Genomic DNA, 13,523 nt, shown 5'->3' with positions numbered 1-13,523 from the left:
TAAAAAGCAATAGAATCAATATTTGAAAGATTTGTAACACGTCAGATGTCAAATATGCCATTTAAAACGTGAATTAAAGAGTGGAAATATTTTTTGAAATAAAAAGGTCGGGACTGATCGACAACGTGAACACAGCCAAGAATTTAAATTCACTGACTTAGTGACTATGAAGTATAATTATGTACAGATTTTATGTACCAAAAAAAATATTATCGCAAAAGTGGCATGCCCAAAAATTATATATCATGCGATCAGATGATTATTCTACTTTTAATGTGCTAGCGCGATTAACATTCGATTGTAATGATTACAGAAAATCAGTACTTGAGCGTAAATGCACGGGACGTTTACTTGGCATCAATTGAGCCGCCATCTTGAATATGTTCGTATTTACAAAATATATACGTTCAGAAAATGTGATCGCGAGAAGCGATTTGTCGATTAATTTCAACGAAACTTGCAGAAATTGATAAACAGTACTTCTTTATTATGATGTTAAAAGATTTGACGATTTGAAAATAGATGAGATGTTACTTACCTATAATCAATACGTGTAAGCGTATACAGGGCGCCAGTGATACCTCCCGATGCAGACAACAGCAATCGTTCAGCACAAACTCATGCTAGCCATAAACTTATGTTTCGACGATTTTTATTGTCTTAAGACATAATTTGAGCTTTCGCCAACCAATCAATAAACATGTTATTGTTAACAAACGGCAACGCCGCCATATGTCACCAAGCATTTTCTTTCGTCTTTATGGATACAATTTGAGGGCGCTTCATTACATACGCGCAACTCGCGGCCCCGTTTCACAGCACAACTTGGCACTTTCAACAATCGTTAAAATCCATTCCCTTATTTCGAATTACAATATTTATATGCGAAAATAACCTAACATTAGTTCTTTCCCAAAATACAAAAAAATAGTAGGGTTTCGATGATGTCTTTGTGCCTTTCCCCCTCTTGATTAAATAGAAGATCGTCTAAATATACACAATTTCCAATGTTGGCCTCCCTACGCAATGCGTGTTACTGGAAATAGCCCTAATAGCTTGTGATGTGAACGAATCTAACAAGAATTCAAGTGATAACGTTCACCATAACCATTTTACAAACGCTATCCGCATGTATCCCACACTTTTTAGCGGGCACATCGATATATTACGATCATTTGTACATTGAAAAATATAAATAACGTTAACCGAACCATATCCACCCCCCCCCCCCACCTCATATACAATTATTTCATGAAGTGAACAGTCTCAATGCAATGCGATGAATGAATAAACCACGATGATATACAGTGACCACGTATTCCATGCAATAAATAGTTATTCCAAGAAGTGAACAGGGATTCCATGCAGTGAACAGTGATGCTATCCATTTGGGGTGAGTCTTTCGAGTGAACAATTCCATGTAATATAATGACATAATCATTTCACGCAATGAACATGTACAGTGCTCCCATGTACTGAACAGTGATTCCATACAGTAAACAGTAACTCCATGCAGTGAGGGAACAGTGATTCTATGCAATCGACAATGAATCTACGCATTGAACAGTAGTAACTCCATGCAGTGAACAGTAATTCCATGAAGTGACTCGATGTAATGACCAATGCTTTTTTGTAGCGTATCGTGAATCTATGAAAGATTCGATGCAGTGAATAGTGATTCTACGCAGTGAACATTAATTCCATGCAGTTAACATGCGTGCAAAATTTTTCCAATCCCTCAAGTCGGATGATACAATGGCTCTCAACATACTATATAAACATGACTACTGGCCACGCCGAGCCTCTAGCAATTACCACTATATCAAATGAATGCAAACACATGCGGGTAAGATCCATCTATCCATGTAATACAATACTTCAACAATCCCACTTCCGTTGTTTCTCAATAACAATACGAGTATTTTGCATCACGCCTTTTGCAAGCATTGCGCAATAGTCAGAGAGAGGTTCCTGTTGTTCTTGGCATTGGAGATCAACTTCATTTTGAAAAGATCTAAGCTTTGCAAGGTCTTCTTCAAAATCTCCCTCATAACGTTTGACCTTTTCCCAGAACGTTTTGTTAAAATATGCATACAATGCTATGTCTAATGGTGAATGTTCTTTAATGACATTTTCCATATCCGGTGTGATGGAAAGCCGTACTTCTTTACGAACCCTCTGACGTCTGTAAACCATATCTTCATATTCCCAACACATCATCTTTCGCAATAAGACGAGTGATTCGTCATAGTATTCTGACAACATTACTAAATCAAGTTCACTATCGAGATTCCTGATTGAATTATAGACGAATGTATCATTGATTATTTTCGGAATACCTATTAACCTCTTAAAATTTTCATTAAAACCAAGTGGTCTCAGTGTCCGAACAATAGTATCGTTTTTAGAGGTGAACATTTGCAAATAGGCCAAGAATGGATTTGAGAATTGATGAAACTCCAAACCCCTATGTTCATAGTACATGTAGAATGCGGATTCAATCCTTCTTATTGGTGATCTCAGTATTGTGAAATATTTGCCATTCTTTATGATTTTATCAAGTGCTACTCGACGATAATTCATATGATTTGCAATAAAGTTGTAACCTGGGAAATTTTCACAATTGTAAGGATGAATCATCACAGTATTACTAGTTTCGTTAATACTTATTTGTATTGATGATCCTTTATCTACAGCTGCAACAAGGTCATGTTTTAAACCATACCGGAATAAAAGTGTTGCCATGGTACTGCCCCCAGTTTTTACAGTTTTTATGAATACAAAATCGCGTTGAGGTTTGCATGGAAGTTTCAAGTGTGATGTTACCATATTCGTTGGTTGATGGGCAACGTTACCACGCAGGTTACCAAGGATTTTCTTCCTGAAAATAGACAGGTATAAACCCCATGGTTAACATATTGAATTTATCATACTTCTTATGTTAATAAATATTACGACCAAAGTAGCCGTTTTCTGGCTTGAAGCGTACCGGTAGGCGGCATGTTTGCAGACAGACGCAATACAAATGGTTGATCGATCCCAATGCGAATTTCATGTGCGGACATAACTGCCATATTATTTGACAGAATAGTACACTTAAAACAAAGTAAAAGTCTGCTGCAAATTGACTTACACACTTGCGGTGTGTTGTATACAGTATCGCATGTGAAAATAAACTAGGGATAAATATGTACACTTACAATAGTTACAATAGTCCACATGTGGCATTGAAGGACTAATACTACTACAGTATTTCAGCTATCCTAAATTTCATTTTATGTTTTTAATGTTCGCTCGTTCGCCAAGACAACAAATACTCATCATATCTGCTAGTCTAGAATGGCATCCCTATGCAGACTTTGATTAGTCGAATGTATTATTAGACATATTTAAATCACGCTATCAGGTCATATCATGATTATTCCACCATGGATTTTATGGTAAGCGGGTTCTATGTTATTATTTTGTACATCATATTGCGGCAAGGTGTGACTTTAATACTACCGACTACAAATCGGAGGACGAGTTAATTAACGGGGGGGGGGGGGGCACCAGGGTTAGAGAAAGAAAATTGACGGTTGGCCACTTTTTAGTACGATGGAATCGGCTGAGGGTTATATACTAGGACCGTCCTTGGGTAAAATATTACCTTACAATTGACTGTGCTAAATGGTATGTTGTTACTACCACACGTAAATCAAATTACAACATCCATCATAATATAGCCCCTACAGGATTTTCAAGCAGGGCTAACTTGTGGAGTGCATTTTATAGAGCACTACATTTAAAATAAACCACCGTAGAGTAACATGTACACTTACAGAAAGACCTGGTTGCTCTGCTGTGCATAAGGTAACGATGACAACCAAAACATTGGAATTCCGATAAGTGCTAATATGACCAACACCTTTACTATAACTATCTTGTTCGGCATACTTCTGTAATCGTCACTGTATGGAAAGTACGGAAAAAACAGATTTAAACTGAATGCAAAGGGCAAAACATAATATTTTACTCCTGCACACAATGTTGGAATACATTTTTATTAAGATATAGCCTAATTACTGAAAATAATTAGTTTTGCAACAAGCTTTAAAGGATATGTTTGCTCTGTTATGGTTGATGTATGTGCCGAATTATATTGAATTTGAAACTTAATTCTAAATATAATTACGAAAACACATTAATTGTGCAAATTGCTCATTAACTATAAATACTATGTATATATGTATGTATGTATGTATGTATGTATGTATGTATGTATGTATGTATGTATGTGCAATAATAACATGGACACTATTAATACTTGGTATAACAGTTCCTAATATCATTGAACATAATTATCATTAATAATTAGTGCATTTTCTCCAATCATCCGGTTTTAAGGGGAATATTTTATCAATATAAGTACAATTTCGAACAAAGTATACCTTAGGCTATATCTTAAGAATACATACTTTAAATTCAATATAACCTGATGTACACATTAGGCTTAACATAGCACATTTACCTTATTTGTTGACGTAGCTTATAGTTTTAATGAATAATTAATTTGCATTTAATGATTGCCAGCAATTCAGCTATATCTTAAAAAGGCAAGCTTTAGATTCCAATGTAATTTGGTACATACACCAACCAACATACACATATCCTATAAAACATGTTGACATATTCTTTTTATAGTTTAAATGATTAATTTGGATAGTTAATTAGCTTCGGTATTAGGCTTTATCTTTATGAATACATACTTCAAAGTCTATTTAATTGGTAAATATATTTAACATAACAGGACGAATGTATTTTACAATGATAGCTTATAGTTTTAATGATAAATTTGCACAATTAATTATTTTCAGAAATAATATGCTATATCTAAACAATGCATATTTCACATTCTGCAACATTTGGTACATATAACTATATCATAACAAAGCACTTATATGTCCTATACAGCCAGCTGTTCTAGTTTTTGGTGTTAATGAGTAAATGCAAATTTATACATTTCTTACAAATCTAAATTAGGGGTAAACCATTTGATTTCTGGGGGTGGGGGGACTGGAGGATTTGGAGCCAACTACATTTTTTCAACCACCATGACAGTCTATTATTAAAGATCAATTGGTCAGTAATATTCTTTGGCCAAGTACGTGTACAGCAATTTTTTTCTATCTAAATATAAGTTTTAAATTTGACTGTTTGCCACGTCGTTTCGCGCTGTGTTCTGTAACACCTGCTGATGTGTGGTGTCTCTTTGGGCCTAGTTGGTCCTACCACTTTCTACCTTAGACAATCTACTTTTAAAGAACAAAACCTAGACCAATGTAACGTAACCTAGCTAGTGGCATGCACACAAAGAAAAACTTACCAGTGATACTGTGAAAACGGAAATACCAAGGATACTAGTTTCGTAACTGCAGCAATACGGGATGTGAATAGTTTAGATATGACTGACTACCTGTCGTTTCGTGAGAGATTTTATAATTATAACAGACAGACACGCATCTCGCTATAATCAGGCAACAGCAGGAAGCACTTTGCATAGTCCAGATATGATTGACTAGCTGCCATATCGTGATGGCTTTCCGTAATAACATACAGAGAGAACAGATTTAACAGTGTTACTGATCAGCATTCGGGACCGCGCAGAATTTATGACAGGGGGTGAGCCTCATGTTGCCTTGTGTCAACTTGTGCACAGCTAACCCACGCAAAACACACACACACACACACACACACAAAGAAGTAAAAAATGGACACAAACTGTTAGCGACCTAATAACACAAACATATCATTATTTGCCAAAGAATCAAGCGACTGATGATGATGACGCACACTAAAATTGCTGGTTACATATATATGTATCGGCCATATCTGTCCTGAAATAAATATATAAATAAATAAATCGGACGCTGGGATATTTGTGTATATATACTAGTATATATTAACCCCGAACCATGGCTATGCAATACATAGTAATATATATTTTAACCCCAAACCATGGCTATGCAATACATGGTAATATAGATGGGTATACCTGCATTCCCCTTCAACTTGCAAGTGAATGCAGTGTTTGGTATGCCTGTGTGTTATCCCCCACACCAGTACTCAACAGTAGAGGGCGCTATGATCTAAACTTCCGGTTTACATTGTACAATATTTTAACTATAAACTTCAAATTTCATACATTTTCATATCAGTATTTTTTTCAATCAACTGGTACACCATGTATAATAGCTAGAGTTCAACATTTTTTTTTATTCTTGCAATGTGTGTGTAAGCCCAACAATCTATGGTTTTGCCTTATGGGAGACATTCAGTTCAAATCTGGTTGAACTTCATATAACTTTTGACGTCATCAATCTTCGAAACGTTATATTATACTTTGAACGTAACATAATTATTTACTACATATTCATCTGGGACAGATCACACTGAAAGGCTGACTTTAGAACTTAACTTAACTATTGACATCACCATTCTGTCCATTAAACATCATGCCAAAGATTATATCTTTGAACTTGGGATATACATTGACAACATAAATCTACTCAACATCACGTCTAATAGTTGATATGGGAACAATAAATAATAATTAACATTCTTCAATATATCAAATGATATGCAAACGCAAGTACAAATGATCGAAACATACACTGCCCGAATATGAACGCATTTTCAGTGACCATTTTCATATCACCATTTGTGAAATAAAAAAAGTTTATCCGAATTTTAAATCAAAACGTTAAGAGTTATCTAGCATTGTCATTTATGCTATTTAGAGTCAAAAGTTAAGTTGATAGAAATAATGAGATTTTAATAGCTTTGTCCCCTTTTTCCCATGTTGCATTCATAGTCACTCCCATGGATTTATGTTTCTCTTTAGTCGTTATCTCGGTCATATCTCGATGTCTTTTTAGTATTCTCGATCCCTTTGGCATTGTCTGCTTTCATTTTCCTTAATGTTCTCTTCTCACTTCCCTGTATTTTCTGTACGAGGGCTGTTTTGCTTGCCAAGTCTCTCTATTTTATCATTTTCATCCTTTGTGTCGTCTCTTTGATAGTCTTTGCCTTTCTCTGGCAATATTTGTTTTAAATAAATGCTCTTCATTGAGGTCAATGATTTTTAACCACAACATAACCTCAAAAACAGTTATTAGACAATAAACCTTAATTTACTTCTTCTAATTTACTTTTTCTTTGGCGCATGGACTATTACATTGAATACCTTGTAGGTTACAATAGGGCGTTATGAAGAAACAAAAACTCATTATGGTACGAGTCAAGATACACTAATTCTTTTTAAATCAATACATCTTACTGTTCGAGTACAAGAAATACATAGATGAGGTCTGTTTGGCTATTCATTAATTTTTCGATGGAGTAATGTTGTGAAGTGACGGACGGCTTTCATGTTGCCGTTTTCATCAGCTGCGTATCTACAATCTCAGCACGGAGCTCATGACTGAAGTGGGAATATTGGCCACGCTTCCGTTTCAGTTCATTCGGATTCTGTTCAATCAGTATTTTTTTCTACATCTTCATTCGCTCTCTGTGTTTCTGCTCGGTCAGTTGATAGATTTGGAACTGGAAGGCCGGGTTTTGGGTCGGGAAACTTTGACTTCTCAGATGTACTATGATTGCCAGTGAGGTAACGCCACATTGTTAACTGTAATCGGTTTGAAATCAGCTTGTAGATAACGATGTTCTCTAGATAGCAACGTAGAGTGGAGTGGAGTGAAAAATCCCCTTAAACTCGTCCATTATATACCATTTCTCTGTTTCATCCCCCGAAAAGTTAGTTAGATTTCATTCTATTTTGCTAACGTGAAAAAAGAATCAGTTTTCACTTTGCCGATGTGAACTGCGTACGTGTATGTGTACAGTGCGTCATTATGTCGGCACATTGAAAGGTTCCTTACTCTTAGGTTTGATGGCATATTAATGTATCAAATAAAAGAAAAAATTAACACTGCATAGGTCTAAATGATGAGAAGGATTCATTAGACTGTTCAATTAAAAATGTCACAATTTACAGTGTGTTACAAAGCCCTCCCAACCATCCCAACAGCTGTTCTATTTCTTGGAGTTTTGTTTTGTTGTACATTTCCTGTCACACGCAAAATTTAAATGCCGTAGACCACAATCAAATCCTCAAAGCGCGAATAGGTTGCAAATATAAAATGGTATACAGTACTTGAACGATGTACAGTTACCGTCTGTTACAAAATTAATCCATTGTCCGTAATGTGACCCAAGTTCTTCGAACCTAGCCTTCTGGTAGTGTTATTAATTTATATTTATGCGGTAAGCTGTGTGCATATAGTAAAGACAAACGAAATTCACTTCATGTATGAGAGGGCGATGCTCCTCTTGGCCTTTCGCCTTCCCATCATGTTGTAGATGGTGATGAAGAATTAAACCAGCGAAGTGTTGATCACAATTCAAACGAACAGTCTAGTGTTGTTGTTTTGTGAAAGCCTAGTGTGTGTTGTGATATCACGAGGTGCAAACACGGGGGGGGGGGGGGGTACCATTGGCCAGGTCTGCTAGGGGTGTGTGACCAAAGCTGTCAACGCCAGACCCCATTTTAGACCAATTTTGACCCAAAACCAATACCCCGTTTTAGACCGTTCAACTGTTTAAAAGACCCCACTTTAGACCAATGTTGAATGCATGGTTACGTTGAACGATAGATGCAATGTCGCGCATGCGCAGTTAACGTTATTGGGCAATATCTTAGACCAAGCGTTTCAGGGGGTATGCATGCTCTATCAACAAGGGAATTAGCAGGGGGAAATCCTGAACTCTACGAGAATTTATTAAGGAGCTCCTTCCAGGACCCCATTTTAGATAAAACAAAATAAAAAATTGTGAAATGTGGACCCCATTTTAGACTCATTAGCTCTCAAAATATAGTAAACATATTAGACCAAAGAGCGAAAAACCCTACCCCAAAGGGCGGCACATATAGGTACACCCAATAGGTGGAAGTACCACCCCCAGGGGGGTGCAAACCAGTCGGGCGGTTGAAACACAAAGCGCCTACGGGCCACGATCGGCAACCTACTGCCACAGTAATTGTTTACATTATCGATCAATATTTACTACAGTATCAAGTTCATATTTAAGCAATAAATGATAAAAATAATAGTCGACATTCTAATGTCGCTCCTAGAGATAGCGACATTGGAAACTACTTGTTACGTGTATCAAAGATAACAGCCAATGCAAAGGCAAGTGCACAAGTTTGGGTACAAAAATATCAAAAAGATTCAGCTATTTGCCTCTTTCGTTGGTGAATCCGTACTCATTACATTTCCATTTTCACCGACTGGACGAAGAGCACGGAAACGAGGCTTTGGTATCAAAGCAATCATTTTGAAATGTAACTTACGAATATCTAGATATAAGGTAATTTATAAAGATCCCAAAAACAATAACCAACGGTCATTTCTTATTTCGGTACCAGATATCACAAGTTTAACAGTTGAAGAGATAAAACGCAAGAAGAAAACTGCTAAAAAAAGATGGTCACCACTAATAGAACAAAAATGAGACATTGTAAAGCTTTCTACTTTCCACCTTATCAAGATGACAAGGTTCAAACTTTTTTCTGACCAGGGATTCACTATTATCGTTTGCTCCGAAGAGAGGTGGAAATTGTCAATTTTCCGCGCTGGCGTTCACATTGCAAGATGGTGGAATATATGGATCCCAATTTACCCTTGCCCACTTGATTTAATTTGTGCTATGCCTTGGTCTATATATCGTGCCAATATCGTCAGGGATTCGATATACAGCGATCACTTGATGCTCCGAGCAGCTTCAAACCTCTACCAAGTAGAACTACTTACTGGCATATCCACTCTCGGTCCCGATGCAAGATCCGTCATAAGGCCCCAGTTTTCTGAACCTGTAGCTCATATTTTTCTCGACAATTTAATAATAACGGCATTCATTAGGTTAAATTGTCACCAATTAACTTACAACACAACAATGCATATGTATAACACTGACCAGTCACAACATAGGATGAACAGAGAAGCGCCATACTTGAAACAGAGTAGCAAAACCTGTATGATGAACAAAACTTCCAGATATATGGGAATACGGTACAAGCACATGCATCTGAAAGTTCCGAAAGACAATTCGACCAGCAGGAAAGAAGAAACAATCGTACGGTTGTAAATACGTTCGGTTCATTTTTGTACATAACACACGATTACAGAAGTTAACGTTTAGCTGTATTGGTTGATTACCTAAGATTTCCACAGCATGCGACAAACATGTCTTGACTTTGATAGAGGTAGCGGGATAGTAATACGACTATGGGTAATTACCAATAGTAACAGATGTCTAAATGCGTGGGTTAATATTCTTTTCACAGGCATACACAATTGGATGTATGTGAGGGAGATCATTCGGAGGGACGAGAGGAATAGTTCGTGCCAAAGTTTGATGTTTTCAAATTAATGCTTTATTCCAATCCGGATTAAGTTCAGATGGAATTAGTATTAGGCAAAACTAAAAGAATGCTGTTTCCGAAAACATGAGTAGAAAATAGGGCAGGTAAGTATATTTATTTATTTAGTTAGTTAGCTTTTTTTTTGTTTTGTTTTTTTGTTTATCATATATATTTATAAATCTTGTTATTTATTTATTTATTTATTCATTTATTTAACTTATCATACCCTTTTTACTTCCTTCACGTTACTGGTATAAGTGTTACATATTGAGTTAAGGCATTGTTGCATGTTGGGTAAATATTACATTTTGCATTTTGGTGTTATTACATATTGGGTTAGTATTACATATGGGGTTGATATTAGTAATTTCGACAGCGACTCTAACCACTGGTCTACAAATTAAATACCTTACACATCTTGAAATAAAAGGTGAATAAAATCAATTTTATGATCATCCTTGATATTAGGTATTTACAAATCCAGAAAATGCAATTAAATGGCGGTACATCTGCCCATAAGATTTAAGTTTACCCTTCCATTACTGTTTGCAACTGATGTACTAACACCAATCCAACCACTCGTGCATTTGACCTAATGATCATTTGTCCAGTTTAAAAATAATATACACCCTAACATGTACCCACTTGAAATACTTAAGAAAATAAAAAACAAACACTTAATTGCTCACATGTTTACAGTTTAAAGTTATGTAAGCCATTTTCATTGAAAAAAATTGTCCTTTCATTATTCAAGACTTTCACATTTACTGAAATATCAACATTTGTCTTAATGTTGTTACATTCAAAATGTATGTTTGTTTTTTTAAATTGTAAACAGTACTTGTGCTGTTGCCTAACTACCTAATTGACAGTGAATAAACAGACATGCTATGTCTGTTTGAGCATAAGTAAAGGAAGATGAAGCACTGGTTTGTCATAGATGAAACATTTGTATGTATTATTTTCTTTCTAAATATCAAGTATTTGTGATAAAATAGGGACGAATGTAAGTGGTGTACAATAATATCCAACAAAATGATATCAACGTGGCCTCCCAATGGCTACAGTCTAAACTGTGTAATTGTTAGTAGTGTCAACAATTCGCATATTCTGACAACCCAAGTAATTATAACAAATCACTACCACGTCCACCTAACAAGTTTAAGAAAATAAAAATAGTAGCAAATGCAGGGCCAGTGGAGCTGCAGCATTGGGAGCCTTCCTTAGTAGTACTTATTTTAACGACGCACTACTGAAGTCACCAGAGGAACCAGGTAAACGTGACAGGCAGCAATTTGGCAATTGACAGACAGTCTTGTATTCATGAACGAAAATTCAATCTTGAAGAAAGTTTTAACTGATCTGAATATGTACGTAAAACAAACAGTGGTTTGAATGGAAGAAGATATAGTTGAAAGGACAAAGAAAGGAATCGCAGTCGAAGCAAATTTTTAAGAGACAAGTGGACTTGCACTGAAACGTACAGGCGACAGAGAAGATTATTATCGTAAAAAGTGCGCACATCTAGAGGAAGGTGCTGGTGGTGATGATAGTACATTAAAGAAAAAAACTTATGAAAATCAAAATAGCAGACCTTAAACAAGAAAGCCAAATGCTTTTAGATGAGAAGAGTGATGTCATACATCTCTGTGATTAATAAATACAGAAATTCACAACATACACACACATGTTCATAAACATTTATTTCAGCAAACATTTTGGTCCAGTTATTGACACATGCCTCAATTTGGCAAGCAGAATATGGTCTGCATCAAAAATGGACAGTTCAGTGGGATGCTTAGTGAGTCACTCTATCACCCCAGTAATTGGGCGCTGAAGAAAATAAAACAAGGAGCACACTACACACAGAGGCAACCAGTAAATCGCCGGGGTAAGAAATCTGATGCATATGCAGCCAATACATGACAAGACAAGCATTACAGAACGGGATTAAGATACATGGCCACCAAATCAACGCACGACACATTGTGATACATTCAAAACCATACTTAAAGACACTGATGCCATTTGCACCCACACAACATGTTCAGTAATCAAAACAAATAATTACAAACATACTTAATACAATGGATCTGCAGCAGGAGTGAATTTCAACCAACTTCTGTAAGAATACCGTAAGGAAGTTTGCTTGAGGTTATTCCCAAAAAAATTTTTATTAGATGACAACATATGTGCAGCAATCAACCAACTAAACCATTTCTTCAGTACCCATGCTCCATACTCTGGTCCACTTGGCAGAGGAAGTTAAGAAGATGAGAAATTCAAATAAGCAAGCTTTAAGAACCAGGGATGATGCGTTTGATTAGAACAGTTAGCAAAGCGCTTGCAAGTGGGGTGACCCAAAAGTTGATGCCATGGTAATTTCGTCACATTCTTACAACCATTTCTCCATGACCACGAACTTCTTACATTGCCTCATCAACCACGTTGTTTCAACATTATGTTCGCAAATGCTGGACACATTTACTTTCTTCTGTGACCGAATTTCTTACGAAAATAAACCTTTGAAGAAATTGTCTACTCACTACTCACAGACTTGAAAAGACCTTTCCTCACCTCTGGCCGGCTGCAAACAACTTGCATTTGGTCTCATCTCTACAACTCTCTTGAATCACCGTGAATTTCCTTGCCATACACATTTTGACTATGCACACGCATTATCTTCATCATCTTACTTTTGTTAAAGATTGTTCACACGATGTAGACGATTTTATAGTAAGATTCGGGAGAGAATTGAGACGACGACGACGACGACGACGACGACGACGACGACGACGACGGCAATGATGACGACATGTAGAATTTCTAAAACATTACTTCATTGAAAGTTCTAAATGCCTCTCAATCTCCTTTTCAGGCGCAATAAGAATCTTTGTGGAAAAAAATAGAGTTGCAACAGTTTCCCAGTGACAGTAAATGACACAACAATTTCAGATCATACCAGCATTGCAAAACACTTCTGCGAACAACCTAAAACAACTTTATGAGCACTCAGTAGATACATTTTCGAGTGATTTCAAACTTAAGCTGCTAGCCG

The 13,523-nt window shown here is 36.3% G+C and overlaps 1 protein-coding gene across 1 annotated transcript; it reads right to left on the bottom strand.

Annotated features, from left to right (window-relative positions):
• Window positions 1–1,878: 1,878 nt before the first annotated feature.
• Window positions 1,879–13,125, bottom strand: LOC144432737 (galactosylceramide sulfotransferase-like). Its single transcript, XM_078121009.1, has 3 exons — window positions 13,043–13,125; window positions 3,822–3,950; window positions 1,879–2,881 (listed from the first exon to the last, which is right to left on the bottom strand). Exons 1-3 carry the CDS (start codon window positions 13,123–13,125, stop codon window positions 1,879–1,881), a joined length of 1,215 nt encoding a protein of 404 aa, XP_077977135.1.
• Between the last annotated feature and the right edge of the window lie 398 nt (window positions 13,126–13,523).

Source organism: Glandiceps talaboti, chromosome 3, assembly GCF_964340395.1.
Source record: "Glandiceps talaboti chromosome 3, keGlaTala1.1, whole genome shotgun sequence".
Classification (NCBI taxonomy): Eukaryota; Metazoa; Hemichordata; class Enteropneusta; family Spengelidae; genus Glandiceps; species Glandiceps talaboti.
Note: the sequence above shows the minus strand (reverse complement) of the source record. Positions and strands in the feature narration are given on the sequence as shown.